At 42.9% G+C, this 16,861-nt stretch overlaps 1 protein-coding gene across 1 annotated transcript; it reads left to right on the top strand.

Annotated features, from left to right (window-relative positions):
* Positions 1 to 2,460: 2,460 nt before the first annotated feature.
* Positions 2,461 to 16,221, top strand: PRKAR1A (protein kinase cAMP-dependent type I regulatory subunit alpha). Its single transcript, XM_065735426.1, has 12 exons — positions 2,461 to 2,523; positions 3,278 to 3,340; positions 4,758 to 4,936; positions 9,586 to 9,759; positions 10,378 to 10,469; positions 10,765 to 10,826; positions 11,339 to 11,385; positions 12,024 to 12,182; positions 12,885 to 12,945; positions 13,225 to 13,346; positions 13,916 to 13,997; positions 15,855 to 16,221. Exons 3-12 carry the CDS (start codon positions 4,760 to 4,762, stop codon positions 16,025 to 16,027), a joined length of 1,149 nt encoding a protein of 382 aa, XP_065591498.1. The 5' UTR covers positions 2,461 to 2,523; positions 3,278 to 3,340; positions 4,758 to 4,759; the 3' UTR covers positions 16,028 to 16,221.
* The last annotated feature ends 640 nt before the right edge of the window (positions 16,222 to 16,861 follow it).

Below are 16,861 nucleotides of genomic sequence, written 5' to 3'. Positions count from 1 at the left end.
ATGACTCCTCAACCACTTCACCTTCAAACTGCTTTTATACCCCTTTAGCACTGCTTCTTGTTGCCTATTCCTGTGCCATCCTGTTCCATCTGCAGTTTTCTTACCCAGCAGCCTTGGCCCAGCCTTCCTTCCCCTCTGCTGTGCTGCTCTGCTCTAATCTGCTCCTTTGGTGAATGCTGGAAAGCTTTAAGCTTTATAGGATAATACTGAGTCAGTATTTCTGTGCGGCTTATAGGATTGTGTGGTGGTAAAAAGAGTAGAAAGCCTTCCCTTTTTTCCTTCCCAGTGACCATTCTCAGCTTCTGTGACTGTTGAACACCATGCTGATAAACAGCACCATAAAAATTAAAGTCATAAATTCAAGTCTTTGTAAGAACTCCTGGGAAGTTTTGTTAAAAAGCAAACAAATGATCTCTTGGGATAGTTCAGATGCTGTTTACAGACAAATGTCTCGGTCTTTTATGAGATCAGGAATGTGCATCCTACATGACTTAATACAGAATGGAGGTAAACAAAATGCCTAAAAATGATGATGTGCCATTATCACTCCATCAGTGAAGGGATTGCAATGACCTTGAAGAGGGCTGCTGGTTTTAATCTTGAAAACTGTGGAAGTGAAACCCTCCTTATGAAGATGAAGCAGCAGTGGCTAACTGCATGAATCAAAGAGCTCCAGGTTCTCCAAGGCACCAGGTAACCAACTCCTCTAAATTTGCAGGGCCCTCAATATCTTTGTATGCTCTGGGACACAGATTCCCACACAGCATTTGTCCTTTTAACTCCTGGCTTGGGAGAGCACGTCAAGTAATAGCAACTGCTGTTTGAAGCCGTTAGGTTTGACATAACTACTGGCTCCTGTGAATGCTGACCAAGGATGAATTCGGCCTGTGGCACTTGCCTTTGCCATTTCCTTCCAAAATCTGCTTAGAAATAATATACTTGAGGCGATGTTTCTTGGTTTAAAAATGACAGTAATCAGGCTCCTAAAATCCAGTAAGTCCTATCTGCAGCTTTCTGCAAGTCCATGCTGTGCCACATGATGATTCACAGCCCTGCCTGGGGAGTCATCTCTCCTCATCCCTTCTCAGGCTCCGACGCTATTTACCAGTCTAGGAAAATGAGTGTCCCACCACTAAGAACATGTGACAGTTACCATCACTGAAGCCACTGCTGTGCTAACCCGTGGCTCTTGCTGTTGGGGTTTGAACTGGGACTGACTTCTAGACGTGTCTAAAAACTAAATCATAAAATGGTGCATCAGGACGGCATCTCTTACAGGATAGGAGATGAAGCTGAATCAGAAAAAAACATTCTATTGAACTCTTACTAAATGTAATGAGACCTAACTAGTGCAGTTCTGTGGAAGCACATCCCCCTCTGCCCCACAGCCGTGGGAAGCACATCCCCCTCTGCCCCACCTTGCTGGCTCTGTCATTCTTACACTTTGGTAGCAGTCTGGGCAGCTCTCCTCTGCTCTTCAGCAGCCACAGCCTCACACAATTGTTTCATGAGAAACTCTAACACATAAAATAGTGTGAACTGAAAGCTGTGGGAACAGTGCTGATGGTAATACAAGTTATTCACTCAGGAATGTTTATTATTTAATTAGACAGCTAACGCTAGGGTTTGACTGCAATTCAGACCAGGCTAAATGGCAAAAGCTTTTGTTTGTTTTTCTCTTTCGTCTTTAACAGCCCTAAGAACACATGAATATGTACAAACACATGCTTAGGAGAAGCTTGATTTAACTTCCCAAGTCTCTGCAGACTCACAGCGAAGGAGTTGCACACAGTTAAGAAGAGGAACCTCAGGCTGGCATTATGGGGCTCCTTCTGACAGCCTGTTGCGTTCCCTTTATCACACTGCTGCACTGCTGTATGAACTGTGAGCTCAGCAGAGGACCGCACCAAGAGCAAGCTGCACGACAGTAAACTTGTTTTCCTAATAACGTTGCAGAACGGGTTTTACACGCGGAGCCGATTTTCGTGCCAGGTGGGACCTATCCCAGGAAGGCATCAGGACTTGTCCGAACAGGAGTGAGAAGTGACGCCAACGGGCGGCTCGCTAAAAGCCAAAGTAAAAACAAAACGGTGCTTAGAACTTCTTGCAGCGCTCAGGAGCAGACTGATACGGACTGCGGGCAGAAATGCCGTGCGAGTTTTGCTCGATATCGGTACATCCCCGCGCTCGAACACCGCTACGTCAATACGAATGGTCCCCCACCATTGACACTGGGATGGATTCAGCCACCCAGAGCTCCGCCCGCACTGACACAGTGCCCCCCAACCCACCAGGCAGCCGCGCATCTTAAAGGCGCAGCGAGTGCCGCGTTCCCGAGAGCGGGGAAACGACGCCGCTGTCCCTTTAAGGTTACCGCGGCGACGGCTCCGGGTGAGAGCGAGGCGCATTTACGTCACGCCGCGCGCTGATTGGTTGAGGCCGGTGGTTTCCGGTGGGAGCTGCCGCCGCTGAGGCCGAGGCGGGGCGGGGGCGCTGAGGGCCCGGCGGAGCCGCCCGCGCCAGGTGAGCGCGGGGTGAGGCCGGAGAGGGGCAGAGTCGGGCACGGCCGCGGTGTGGTGGGGCTGAGCGGGAAGCTCGCGGCCTTAGGGGCGGGCCCGGGGCCGGTACCGGAGCCTGGAGGCCCCCCCCCCCCCCCCCCCCGTAGGCCCCGCGTTGGGCCGGGGAAAGGCTGCGCTGTGAGCGGCGCGGCCACGGGGGCTCGGGCACTGGAAACGAAAGCGTTCAAACGTTGGAAAGAAAAAGAAAGAAAATCAAAGCCCCGCAGCGGTGAGGTTTGCCCTCCCCCCACCCGGGATCACCACGATGTTAATTTCGCGGGGAGGGGAGGGTTGGGGGGGCGGGGCCTGGGTGGGGGGGCTCCGCGAGGATCGCAACCCCCGGCGGTCCCAGTTTCTCCGGGGCTCTTCGTTAGCGCTGACCTTCACCGCGCTGTTAGCAAGACAAAAGGAGCAGCAGGGGAAGGGAAGCACTCCTTCAGTCGTTCCGAGGCTGTGCTTAATGTCTGTGCAGCCCGCACTGCATCCGTCCGCAATTAGCTGTGACGGGGATGAAACCTGCTGGAAGTGTTTGCAGCTCTGCATTGGCTCTGGGCCTCCTGTAATCTCTGGCAGCTCAATTCCGGGGGGTACGGTGTTATATTGCTCATAACCTGCTGCCTGTAAGACACACAATGTGACTGCTCAATGACTTGGCATCTCTCAACGTTGTTCTATCTGAATCCTTATTTTTCTTATTTTTTTTCCCCTTTATCCAAAAGCGATCCTGAGATCGACACTTCTCACTACGTAGTCCTAAACTGTTGCCACTCTCTCTGTATCAGGTAACTTTATTTATATTTCACCAAAAATGCACTGAGAAATCATTTCCTGTTTCTTCAGCTGTTGTTTTATGAGAAAAGAAAAACAAGCATATATGTATAAATATACATATTTATATGTATAAATATATTAACATGATTTTATAACATGAAAGATAATAAAAGAACCTACTTAATACTGTTTTTTCAAAGTGTTACAGCTGGCACTGTGATTTTTGCAGTCTCTTTAAAGTCTGACATTGTGAGAGGCATGCTTAGGGGTGTCCTCCTGATAATCTACAGCTGAAGAAATATTTGGGGGGTTATGGTATGTTCATGGAAGTAGTTATGAAGTGTGGGACAGCTTAAACTAAGGAGCTTTTTCAGAGAAATGCTTCTGATTCCCCAGTTGCTATCAGTGGGCATTTGGTGAGCTGGCTTTGGTTTGACCTTAACACATTTCACTTCCTGATGCTTGTAATGCTTGCATCTCAGATTCCCAGTTTCCACCCACTGATCTCCTGATCATCACTGCCTGACCTGACCCCTGGTTTCAACAGAGATAGATTAATTTTCACAGTAGCTGATATGGTGCTGTGTTTTGGGTTTGGGAGGAAAACAATGTTGGTAGCACACCAATGTTACAGCTGTTGCTGAGCATTGCTTATGCTAAGTGTAGGCTGTTTCAGCTTCTTGCACTGCCAGCCCAGCAAGGGGACAGACCAGGACAGCTGACCCACCTGGCCGAGGTGGTGTTCTTTACCACGTGGTGTCATGCTCAGCAGTAAAACTGGGGGAGCTGGCTGCAGGGGCAGCTGCTGCCTGGGGACAGGCTGGGCATCGTGCAGCAGGCGGTGAGCAATTGCATTGTGCATCACTGGTTTTAGTGTTGTAGTTTGCTTTGTTGCTTTTTCTGTTTTGTTTTCCCTCTCATTTCTGTCTTATTAAGCTGTCTTTATCTCAGACCACAAGTTTTACTCCCCCCCCACCTTCCCATTGGTGCAAGGGGTGCATATGTCTGCGTGGTGCTTCAGCTGCCTGTCAGGTTAAACCACAGCACCCCATAAAGTCCATACGGTGCTGTTTATGAGGTGATTCTCCAATCAAAAAAGAAATAAAAATTCTAGTTCTAATTACCAGAGAGTTTAGACAAAACCCTTCCTGGATGTTGAGTGCTTATTGAGGCTTTTCTAGCTCTGCCTGTTTATGGAGCACTTAGTTCTTATTTCTTCACAGGTGCTAAGTAGGTTCATAGTCTTTTTTCCTTCATGCTGTAGCTTTCTTACTGATCTCAGATATGAAGATGATTTTATCCAGTGATATCAGTAAGATGATAATGCAGGATGATTTTCCTTGAGGCAGTATAATGTGTATGACTATACTGGGCAGCACCATCTTCTTTTCCAGTAGTTCTTTAACCTTCTCTTTCTCTTATTTGCAGCAATGGCAACTTCCAGCAGCAGCAGCAGTGAGGAGGAGCGCAGTCTTCGGGAATGTGAACTTTATGTCCAAAAACACAACATCCAACAACTTCTGAAGGATTGCATTGTGCAGCTGTGCACAGTGAGACCTGACAGACCCATGGGATTCCTCAGAGAATACTTTGAAAGATTGGAGAAGGTAAAAATAAGTACTGGGAGAGAAGGAGAGTGGGACGGCCTAAATTTGTGCTGCTCAACTTGATTTAGTGGCTGAGCTTCCAGTTTGACCCATGTTTATATTGTCTCTCTGAAACTGGGCAAATTGTATTTTCTGTGGTTCTTGCTATTGGCTCATGGTATGAAAGCACCTCTTGCCATACTTGCATTATTGTGACAGAAATAAACTGACAGGGAGGCTTACCCACCTGGGATGCATGTGTAATCCCAGTGTAGCGTTTACTCATTGAAGCTGATGGATAGGGCACACGATCCTGTCTGTGGTCAGATGGTAACTGTGGTGTGTGACCCTGCTAGCTGCTGGTGATAAGTGTTTGGTTTCTTCTGTTTAGGCAATTGGTTTACAAAGATTCAGGCACAGTGGTAGTTATCCAGGCTTAGCTGAAATCAAATGGAGACACTTAACTTGCCCAGTTTCTAGGAGAGCAAACCTGTTTCTGCATTCTGTTGGGAACTGAGTGTTACTGTTTTGCTTTGCTGTTCCTCTCATTTGTCCTGAAGGTCTCTTCAGTGTTTTTGTTATTGGGAACTTTCTGTAATATTGGGAATGAAGCTTTCATTTCAGTGCTCATATTTGAATCAATTTAACGTTAGTTTGAACAGTTCATTGAATATAACAATATCTAAACTGATAGCAAAAGAATCTGATATGAAAATGTGAGTTTTTAAAGGCTAATGCAGAAGAAAGATTAGCTGTAAGCACTGTACAGGTTGTTAGCAAGTAATGTGGCTGTGGCCTTGTACAGCAGTCATTTACAGGTGCTGCTTTAACTGCTTGTCTTACACAGGAACTGTATCTTTGTGTTTTTTAACTCTAGGTAATTATTACTGATTACTGAAATAAAGAAGAAAGAGGTAATGCTGTAGAGTGGATACGGTTGTGTAGTGGAAATAGTCTTCTAATGGAAGTGTTTGTGATAGATACTATAAGGGGATCAAATGTTGCAGACTTAGCATCCTTTGTCCCCACGTTTTACTATGCCAGCTTTCTCACCTTGTATTCTCAGGTTTCTGGGTACTGTTATGTTCTGAAGTCTGGTGTGTCAATGATGTGATAATGCCATTGTAGAGATTATCAAAGCAAACGGTTTCCCTGCAGATAATAAGTAGAGCTAACTTTGATTACAGCTTATTCTAAGCCACAAGAAGGTCTATAAAACAGATGTACTTGATTTGGTTCTGTAGTGGTCTGATGTTCAGTGTGCAATACTCAGACAAATTACCTTTGAAGCTGTAAGTTTAGGGCTATGCTTGCCATCATACTCATCATATGTATTTTGGAGTTAAATAATTTTTTGTTGTTGTTCTGATGGAAATATCCTGTCCATGCACTCCATCAGCCTACAGGGAAGCTGAAAATAAAACTGTTTAGATGATGTTTTTCCCCTAAAATGACTTAGAATTTTGCTTAAGGCCTTTTGTTATAAGCAGTGCTGGCATGGGATATATATGCCAACTCATGCAGCTATAGCTGCCAGTGGAACTGTAACCTCTTCCTGTGTTACTGAGCATGAAAATGGCTGCATCTTTCTTGCAGGTACTTTTATCCTTCAGCCTAATGGGGTTGGTTTTCGTTTGAGCAGATTTCTTGTTACCTTAAGAGCTATCAAGTACCAAAGCTGTGCTAGTGTTATTAACCAGCTCTAACCTGGTGTTTAGCTCTGGTCCAGAAAAAAGTTTGAAACAATGTGTTTTCCCAGAGTAACTTCTGTTTCCTCTTTAAGCAGAGCAACTTTACCTCTAAAATCGGGATGAAATTGTAGTTGAGACAGTGTTTTTTTAAGCTTGAGACTGACTTGAGGAACATCATTTTAAAGTGAAGTTTGGGTTCTATTTTCTCTCCTGACAAGTCATCTCTTCCACAGCACACACACAGCTGATTCACTGTCATGTTACTCACACTGAAATGTTTAAACTTGATTTTGGAGACATTAAAATTACTGCTTCTGAAGTAGTTACAAAAGGAATTCACGTGTCCTTCTCAGTTCTGAAAGCTTTCATGTGAATTTTATCACAGATAAAATAGCATACAATCAGTCTGTGGTGCACTACGGCTTCTGTTGGTTTTGCTGTGCAAACAGGGCTGATAACACGAGTGCACACTGACAGCTGATAGCTGCCTGGTGCAGGGCCTGGCTGTGTTCTGGAGCTGAAGCTGTGGGAACTTAATGCAGAGACTGTTTCTGCAGCCTGCCAGATCTGTTACACGTGTACTGGGCTTCGTACAGAACTGAGTTTAGGAAGCTGGAGATCATTGAGTACTGTGCCTGTTCCCCATCACCTGCCCACAAATGCATACATAAATCTCCTTCAGCTTTCTTGAGTGACTTGTTTTGGGAGGGAAAAGTCTTCTGATTTTTTTCTTTTTACTCACAAAATATGTGGAGATTTGATTTAAATTAAAAACAAATTTACCAGAAGAAGTCAACTATTCCTGGTGTAATGGCAGTCGCCACGTATTAGAGTGCCTAGTGCAGAAAACAATTCTGAAATCACAGTGATCTTCAGTAGCTGAAAGAATTCAGATATGATTAAGAGAAGCTCATTATTTTAATGCTCTTTTTACTCCCAAGTAATAGTTCAGATGGACTTAAAAATGGTTTCTTACCTGTCAGGAGTAGTGGAATGTACAGTAGTGGTCACTGACAGTCACATCTTTGTGAGAGCTGCTCTGTCAGCTGGAAGGTGAGGTTCAGTGTTTGGATGCAGTAAGTAGGCTGACCTTAGTAATAACCATGATGTGGGTTCTTATAAGGCTTATGGGTGTCTTTCTCCAATATTTGTTTTAATTTTAAGAGCTTCTAAATTTGAACAAATACATTTCCTCACTCAAATGCTGGCTAGATTTGAAGATACCTGTAAGGAGCAGCTGTCACTTTTTTGGGGGTGTCAGAGCCTGGTGTAATTTATCTCCAATCTGGTGATGTAATATAACACAGTTCAGTATCAGAAATGATATAAGGTGTATTTTAAAAACATGAATACATGGAAAGCTACTGTAATGGAACCAGTGGGGTGCCAGCTTGTCCTTTGCTACGTGGCACAGAGCTGTCTTGCAGTAGTGTGAATGGATGATGATTTGTCTCATTCAGGGGATGGTCTTCTCCGTAGCTGTTTGTTTCCACACGCTGACTGATACACTTGAATATTTTATCTTACCTACATGTAACCTTTGTGTGTCCACGTGTAACAAGCTTTTTTTAATGTAACAGTGTTAAATCTCAGATCAAACAGAAGTCACCAGTTAGATTTTTTCCCTGAGTGCAGCTGCTGAAGTGGCTGTTCCCCTGGTGAGCGTGTCCCTGAGCAGTGATGTGCAGCTCCAAGCACTTCTGTCTCTGGCATTTACGTGGTCTGTGTATCCTGTGTGATACTGGAAAAAAAAATACAGCAGCTGATGTTTGCTTTCTAAATGAGTGCCAAGGCTTTAAATATTCCTTGCCCCAGCAGTTTGAAATGTGGCACTATTTTGTTAATGAACAAAAAGCAGGAAGTGTGGGGCGATTTGATGGATCAGTGCTCTTTGGCTATCTGAGAAGTATAAAATGTAAACTGGCTGTAGTGGTTAGCTGATGTCCCTTTCCTCAAAGTGGTGGAGTTATACATAGCCTCTGTGTACCTCCGGAGCAGACTGTTGCAGCCAAGCTGGGCTGAGGGGGATGGTTTTATCAAGGACGCTGGGACAAGCCTTGCTTTTAGGTGCCTGGAGTCCTCAGAGGACAGGTGACTCCTTGTTCTTTTAAAACATGTCCCCAAACCCTCTTTCCTTACTGCGGAGAGAAAGTCATTTGAGCTATTATGACTCAAACGCTTTGGCTTTGAGGTTGGCTTTTTTTTTTTTTTAATACAGATCTTAGTTAAGTAAGGTGAATTTTCTGGTATGTAAAAGGGTCAGATCTCCTTGCATCGATGTAGCTAGAATTCACTTTATTGAGTGTGCTGGCTTTCTGTTATTACTACAGCACAGCCCAGGATGCAGCTGAGGGAAACAAGGGACATGTCTAGCAGTGTACAAAGCTGAAGGATCTGTGATTTGAAGGAAAAGTACTGTTTGGCCTTTAGCATCCTTCCCCTGCTCTGCTGTAAGCAGCATTGCTGTTTCTTTCTCTTAAAATAAGTGATAGTTACCAGGCATTGAGTTGCTCTGTGACTTCACCTTGTTTCAAAAGCTTCTCGTGTAACAGGGATTTCAGAGGAGTTGTTTTTCTGTCCTTCAAAGGAATAAAAGGCTTAACACCCTGCAGCTCAGGGAAGGAACTGCTGTGTGCACTCTTGGGAAAATGGCTTTCTGTTTTGCAGGTTTGTTCATTGCTTATTGAATATGCTAGTGGAAAGTAGAATCAAATTGTTTGTGCTTCTCAAGTTAATTAACTTGGTGTTTATTTTAATAAATTACACTGCTGTGACATGAATGTTAGGAAAGGCATATCTTCTGTCCCCTTCAGTAAGGCATTTGATCACGCTAGCTGTAATCTCCTACTTGCCTTAGTGTGAGAGTAATAGGACACAGGAAGCTCCCTTGCACTGGCAGGCTAAATTGGAATACGATATGCAACTGCTTTTTTGTTTGACTGGATTATGTGACACAAGTATCTCTGCTTTCCTGTTTAGGAGGAAACAAAACAGTTGTTAAATCAGCAGAAGTCTGGTTCACGCTCAGACTCACGGGAGGATGAAATCTCTCCTCCTCCTCCTATGAACCCTGTGGTCAAGGGTCGAAGAAGACGTGGGGCCATCAGTGCAGAAGTCTATACAGAAGAGGATGCTGCATCTTATGTTAGAAAGGTGCTCTGATTGTTGGGTTTTTTTGTCAGTTTCCAGGAGTTCCATATACAGTCAAAGAGTTTACCTCAGAGTGCTTAATATCCAGTGTATTTAGTAACACTAAGACTGTAGCTTGTTAAGTAGCGTTATAACTATAAAAATCAGACCTGTGTGTATAGCTGTCATGTTTCTTATCTGGACAAACCATTTTTACACAACTTTGATCTTTTCCCTTTGAAATAATGTGTATATATATATACACTCATTTATTTACATGTATTTTAATACACACAGAGTGCTTCTAGCAGCTGCAGCAGTATGAAGTTTAGCCCAAAAGCAGAGCTAATTTGCTGCTATTCTTAGGGAAATGCATTGAACAGATACTTGCAATTGTGGGAAAAAAAGCTACAAACTTAACATGGAATCATGTTTTTACAGTTGTATAAAATCAACATATTATTTGCCTTCTGTGTAAACCAGCTGTAAACGTTGACTGTATTTGTTTCTTAGAACTATAGTGCTTGAAAAAGTCTGGAAAGACACGAGTTCTGTAGCAATTTGAGTCGTTTGTTAGTCTTGGATAGTGTAGAAGATTTTCTTTTGAAATTTAGTCAGTTATTTTTTCTGTTTTTATCCTAGGTTATTCCAAAAGATTATAAAACTATGGCTGCACTGGCAAAAGCTATTGAGAAGAATGTGCTGTTTGCCCATCTTGATGATAATGAGAGAAGGTAGGAATAAATCTTTGTTGAAGTGTTAAAGTATAGTAAAATGCAGACTTCAGAAGAACTGAATGCACAAAGTTGCACAGCCTGTTTACAGCAGTGTCAGTGTAACTGTAGAGAGATGACAGGAAAAGTTGGTTGGTTGAGGTTGGAGATGTATGAATGTGTGCACAGTATCACAGAGCAGTTGGGGTTGGAGGGGACCTTCAGAGATCTGCTTCCATCCCTTCAGCTGTGGGCAGGGACACCTTTCACCAGATCAGATTGCTGCAGTTGTCTAATTTTTGTATCCTTCTTTCAGTGACATCTTTGATGCAATGTTCCCTGTCACTTACATTGCAGGCGAGACTGTCATACAGCAAGGCAAGTGGCAATGCTTACCTTGATAAATAAGTTGGAGGTGGTGGGCAGGCTCTGACCTCATGTTCTTGTTAGTGTGCTTCTTTGGAAGTGAAAACATTGTCTGGGTGCACCGACTCTTTCTTGATGTGTTAACTGAAGCACAGCTCATGCTGTGAAGTAAGGAGTGGAGAAGTTGTGGGAATATGTTTTTTCATCACATATGTTATCTGTTGGAAAGATTGTGATTTGATGACTCTGTAAAATACGTTATGACAGTTTTTGGATCCAGTATGCCTTTCCAGTGCTCTTGGAAATGTGGCTGGTGTACTGCATACCAGTAGATGTTCTCCTTCACAGGACTAAGACGAGTGTGAAATCAACAAAATGTGATTTTTGCCCTCCCAGCTATGCAAAATGTCTCTGCCTTGTCAACACATCAAAGCTGGCAGAGATCTTGGTTTTGTAGAAATATCTTTGTGTGGCTTTATCTTTTTTTTTTGTGTATTTAATTTTTAATTTTTTTCTGTTTTTAGGTGATGAAGGTGATAACTTCTATGTTGTTGATCAAGGAGAAATGGATGTAAGCATTATTGGTAGCGTTGCATTCATCACTAGCAGAAGAGTGGCATGATGTTCATAGGCCTCTCTTACACATCCTTCCTTTATCAACTCTTAAGGAGTTCGAACTTGTAGAAGCTAATTTTGCTTTGAGGCTGTTTTGCTCTTTATTGATATTTCAGTCTGGCTGCACAGACTGAACTGTGTTGAACTTTAAAATGGGTTATTCAGATGTTAACAGAGTACTGACACTTCACAAGTTTAGAGTCTAGGTAAGGTGTGGGACAGTAAGAATGACAGACCTTTTTATTTTCCAGTCCAAATCATCCATAACTTTCTTGTGACAACGTCTTGGAAGTCCTTTCAAGTTCTCTTTGTTTCATAGAGGCTTGTTGAGATTTTTTTCTTATCAAAAGGTCTTTGGGATCTGCATCTCTAGTTTCTGTGTACGTGATATGAACAGCAGACCCTTTGTCAGTGGAAATAAAACTTGTGGTGGTGCTTGGGTTGGGTGTGAAGTGTTAGTGAGATCCTGAAACGGTCCACTTTGACTATAAAGATGTGAGAATTTCCCTACCTTATAAAGGAAATGCAAAGTAGTGGGAGCTTCACATCGTGTGTCTGAACAGCCTTCCAGACACTGTGGGCTTTGGCTTTCAGGTTTATGTGAACAATGAGTGGGCAACCAGTGTTGGTGAAGGTGGAAGCTTTGGAGAGCTTGCCCTTATATATGGAACTCCCCGTGCTGCAACTGTCAAAGCGAAGACAAACGTGAAGTTGTGGGGCATTGACAGAGATAGCTACAGAAGGATCCTGATGGCAAGTATTTCTCTAGCTGCTGTGTGGTTTATACCAGTGACTCAAGTAGCTGTCTGCTAACCTGGAATTATGCTTTTGCTTTTACCCTTCAGTCAACTTCTGTTGGTTACTTGACCTTCTGTCTGTGCTTGTGTTTTGTTGGAGTTGTTTATACAGAATCCTGTTCCATGTCTTGTGCAATCAGAGAGCTTATCATTCAGGATGCACTTATCAGGAATGGGGTGGGGGGGTGGGGGGAACTTGTTTCAGAGAATAAATCAATTCCTGTGGTTTCAATGAGGTGTAGATCACTGGATTGGAAATGTACAGTGTCTTAGTTAAACTGCCAGGTGATTAAGTTGTGCTCTCTATTTTAGCTTGCTCTTTATTTATGTGTTGGGGTGACAGGTGTAACTAACCTGAATGGGTGTTGTGAATTTTGATAAGGTTATACCATAAGAATGCATTTAGGTGACATCAAGGCTGTAAGAAGTGTGCCTAATGAAGACTGCTGAGCTCTCTGAAATCTTCCTGAAATAATGAACTTTGTCTTATGAGCTTGGGGTGTGTGGAACTGGGTGTAATATATCAGGTGAAGCTAGATATTTTTTTAATAGAATTTTATTTGAAGTGTCATATCAAATGAGAAGTGTACAACACCACCTCTTTATTTTTATTTTTCAGTTTTGTGATGTGCTTTTTCTTTTTTTTTTTTTTCTGTAGGGAAGTACTTTGAGAAAGAGAAAGATGTATGAGGAATTCCTCAGTAAAGTGTCTATATTGGGTAAGTATGAAGATCTTGCTCCGAAGTGGAATACGTTGCCATATTGCAATTAAGCTGTTACTCAGCATTATTATGATTACAGGCTGTTGCAGTAACACGTTAAATGTACTGCTAAGTCTGTATTGCTTTTCAGGATCGTTCCAAAATCGTTGTAATGAAAGTCTTTGATATGCAGTGCACCACTGCAGCCATAAATATGCTGTCCTGCCTATAAGGATGGTGGAAGGACTTTGGTTTGTACCTTAAAGACAATCTGTTAATGAACTCTTGCCTCTGTAGAATCTCTGGACAAGTGGGAACGCCTCACTGTAGCTGATGCATTAGAACCAGTGCAGTTTGAGGATGGCCAAAAGATTGTGGTCCAGGGAGAGCCAGGAGATGAATTCTTCATTATCTTGGAGGTAAGCAGGACCAAATTCAAAGCCTTGTAAGCTTGTGTATATTTTTATCATTGTTTATTCTGCCTCTAAATAGTTACTCAGAGAAAAATGAAATGTTGGAATGTACTTTTAGGAGGATTCCTCATGAGAGAGAAGCTTTTGCATGCCCAGCAAGACTATGTTTGATTTTGTTATTTTTACAAATGGCAATTCTGGGGTGGGGGCGAGGGGTAGTTTCTGGTTTAAACCAGCATATCCTGTTCAGGAAAGTAAAGACACTATTACTGGATAGCTAGCAATATCCTGCTAGTGGTATCGTTGTCTTCTCTTTTTGCAAACTGTACTGTAATATTGGTTCAAGAAAAATGGGAAGAAATCAATGCTGTGGATAATTAAATACCCCAAATCTTTTAAGCTTAAAGAAGAAGGAGGGCCAGTTGTTCTTACAGAGCAGTCTGATGAACTGTGCGTGCACTGTAAAGTGTTTTTTAAAGACTGACATATAAGTTATCTCTGCAAAGCAGCTGATTCTTTCTGGAATTCAGTGATAGCAGAAATTCCAATTGCTTAATTGCTGTGGTTAATTAAAGGGCACAGCTGCAGTGTTACAGCGTCGATCAGAAAATGAAGAATTTGTTGAAGTGGGCAGACTGGCACCTTCTGATTATTTTGGTAAGTTCTGTAGCGGTGACATATACCACTGTCAGTGCTTAACCTGTGGTGATGACTGCTGTGGGTGATAGTGATGGGATGGATTTGCTTAATCACTGTTTTGGCTAATTGATGTGGTTCACTCAGTGTCAGGCACTTGATGTTCAGGTGTGTGTGCATGTTGCAGGGAAGTGGCAGTTGTAGAACATTGCTATTTTGAAAGATGATGATTTGGTCTGACCTCCTTACACCCACTCGTGACCAGAGTTTCTTGTGTGTCCAGGGATGGAGATGTCACAGCCTCACTTCTAAAAGCTTTCTTTTGTGAAGTACTGCAGTATTTTGTGTGTGTTCTCAAGTGCAGATCAGGGTATTTTCTGCCTTCTGTTGAAGGTATTTTTACTAAGCTGAAAGTTACGTGATATAAAAGTTGCTTTGGCTTGAAAAAAAAGCCTCAGTGTGCTAGCAAAAAACATAAGCCACGTTCCTAATGCAGGTGGATTTATTTGGTCACAGGTAAGGACTGGACATGTGTGTTCACAGGGCATACTTGGAGAATAATGTAACAGTGTCTGACAGGATATTCCTGACTGCCTTGAAGCTCTCAAAGCTTCTTCAAAAGAGGATTAGTCTTTCCCCTCCCCCTCAAATCCACTGAGGAGCAACTGTTTAATATTTAAACACTTCCCTCTTTCAGAAAACAGAAAGGTAATTTTTTTTCCTTTCATGTTTAAGATATATCATTTTTCGAGCTGTCCTCTTGCAAAAGTCTCTGGCTGTGTGTTGAATTTTTCAGCTTTGTAGATGATGTAATCAGCAAATACTCTGTTGCAAGGCCTGGAGGGGGCTGTGCTCAGGACTGGCCTAGTACCCAGAGATTTGCTTAGCTCAGCAATGGGTGCTGGATGTTTGTTCTATGTATGCTGAATATCAGCCTCTTCCAGTCTTTCCCTTGATATGTCTGTCCTTGAATTTCCTAATACTGCACTGAATGTTACTGCTGTCCTTGTGTTCAGGTGCTGCAGAGCTGTCCCCGAGGCTTTAACTCTCCCTTAGAACCTGCTTACTTTTCTCCAAGCTTGTGTTTTGGAGGCTAATGAGTTTGAGGTTTTAATTGGCCCTGAGGAAATTTTCTTTCTTTTGAACATTCCTTCTGATAATGCAGGCAAATTTATTCTGTGATGATCCCTGACTTCTTTCCTTAGTCCTGAAACATGAAGATAACGTGTCCAACTGCTTAAAAACAAACCAACCCAGAAGTCGGTGTGGTGACTTCTTGCTTGTTGCTAGGATTGTTAGGCATAGCTGTTAGCACCAAAGGAGACAATGGCTTGAAGAAAACTCAGTTTCAAAATATGTTGTTTTAGCAGTTGTAACACGCATTTGAAACAAAGCTTCTGACATGCTTGTGTATGACTGATGGGGTAGGAATCCCAGACTTGAGGTGATCATTCTTCCACCCAACAGCAAAGCTAGCCATTGGTCAAAAGCTCCTGTCTTTTGCACTAAGGTCATTCCTTGAGTAGCATGGTCATGTCCTGAGCATCATAGAAGTTTGAAATGATCAGCAGCATTCTATATATTAGAAAAATGACATAGTTAACTGAGATGTGATCCTTTCTCAAATAGGAAAAAATGTTGAAAATGTTTTAGGTTCTCAGAAATTTCAGAATAATTAAAAACTGTACATAAAGCTGTTTTTGTTATGCTGGCTTCACAACTGCTTCTAATGCAGCTCTTCAAATACCCAATCTGATCGGCATTAAAACCCGAGTTAACTTTGGTTCAATTCCTGCTGCAGTTTGAAATACAGCAGGATAATGTCTGACTCTCTGCACCTCCGTTTTTAATGCTGTTGCCCTTTTCCTGTTGCTCTAGGTGAGATAGCTCTGCTGATGAACCGGCCCCGTGCTGCCACAGTGGTTGCTCGTGGCCTGTTGAAATGTGTAAAGCTCGATCGACCCCGATTCGAACGTGTCCTGGGTCCGTGCTCAGATATTCTCAAGCGAAACATCCAGCAGTACAACAGTTTTGTATCACTGTCTGTCTGAAGCCTTCCTCCCTATCAGAAACGTGCTTCACGAATGCAGACTGCTTTATTACCCTTGTGCAGAGCCACACGGCCACTGGCATTTGCAGCTTCCTGTCTGTTTAAAAAAAAAAAAGCTTTTCATAGTACTATTTTTAATTTAGAGCATATTAGTTCCGTGCTCTCTGTCCCATTAAATAAATAGAAAAAAAAAAAGTTCTATGGAGATGTTTGCTGTTACGGCTTCTCTCTGTGCAACTGTGTCCAACTCGGGCAGATACAGCAAACACAGCCTTGCTTTACTGAAGGAGAGATCTCCAGGCACTGTGCCAATTGCCATAGTAAGGAGGGAACAAGGTGGGTGTGTGTGTGTTGGGGGGGGGGGGAATTTCAAGCTATTTCTCGAATTGTTGGATGGATTTTAAGGCTGTAGTCATAACCTGCTGTATTTCTTTTCAAATGAGAATTGCCCATGTTAACTGAGCTTCTTGGGGCTTGGGGTTTTCTTTATGATTTTCTGGGTACTGTAATCCTGGGTTCAATCACGAGGCATCAGCTGCTAAGAAAGCCACAGTTGGAATTTAACAGTATAATTGTTCCTGTGTCTGCTGGTTGAAGGTTGCTTATGTTCTTGTCAAGTGTAAATCAGAGCTTTCCAGGTTAATAGTTCTGCTGAACCACTGCAGTTGTTACTTAATTTGCTGATTTGCTGCAACTGATTCTTTCCCTGTTCTTTCTTCAGTGATAGATTTGCCCTGAACTTCCTGTACAAAGGGCAAGAACCAAATGTTACGTTCAATGCCTAGCTTTGGGCTGGAGTACGTGGCCGTAGGGATGGTGCAGCTGCCCAGCTGTT

The sequence above is a fragment of the Cyrtonyx montezumae genome, unplaced genomic scaffold (genome assembly GCF_038088225.1).
Source record: "Cyrtonyx montezumae isolate F1298 unplaced genomic scaffold, pur_monq_1.0 scaffold_19, whole genome shotgun sequence".
NCBI lineage: Eukaryota > Metazoa > Chordata > Aves > Galliformes > Odontophoridae > Cyrtonyx > Cyrtonyx montezumae.
The sequence above is the reverse complement of the archived record's forward strand: the minus strand, read 5'-3'. Positions and strand labels throughout refer to the sequence as shown.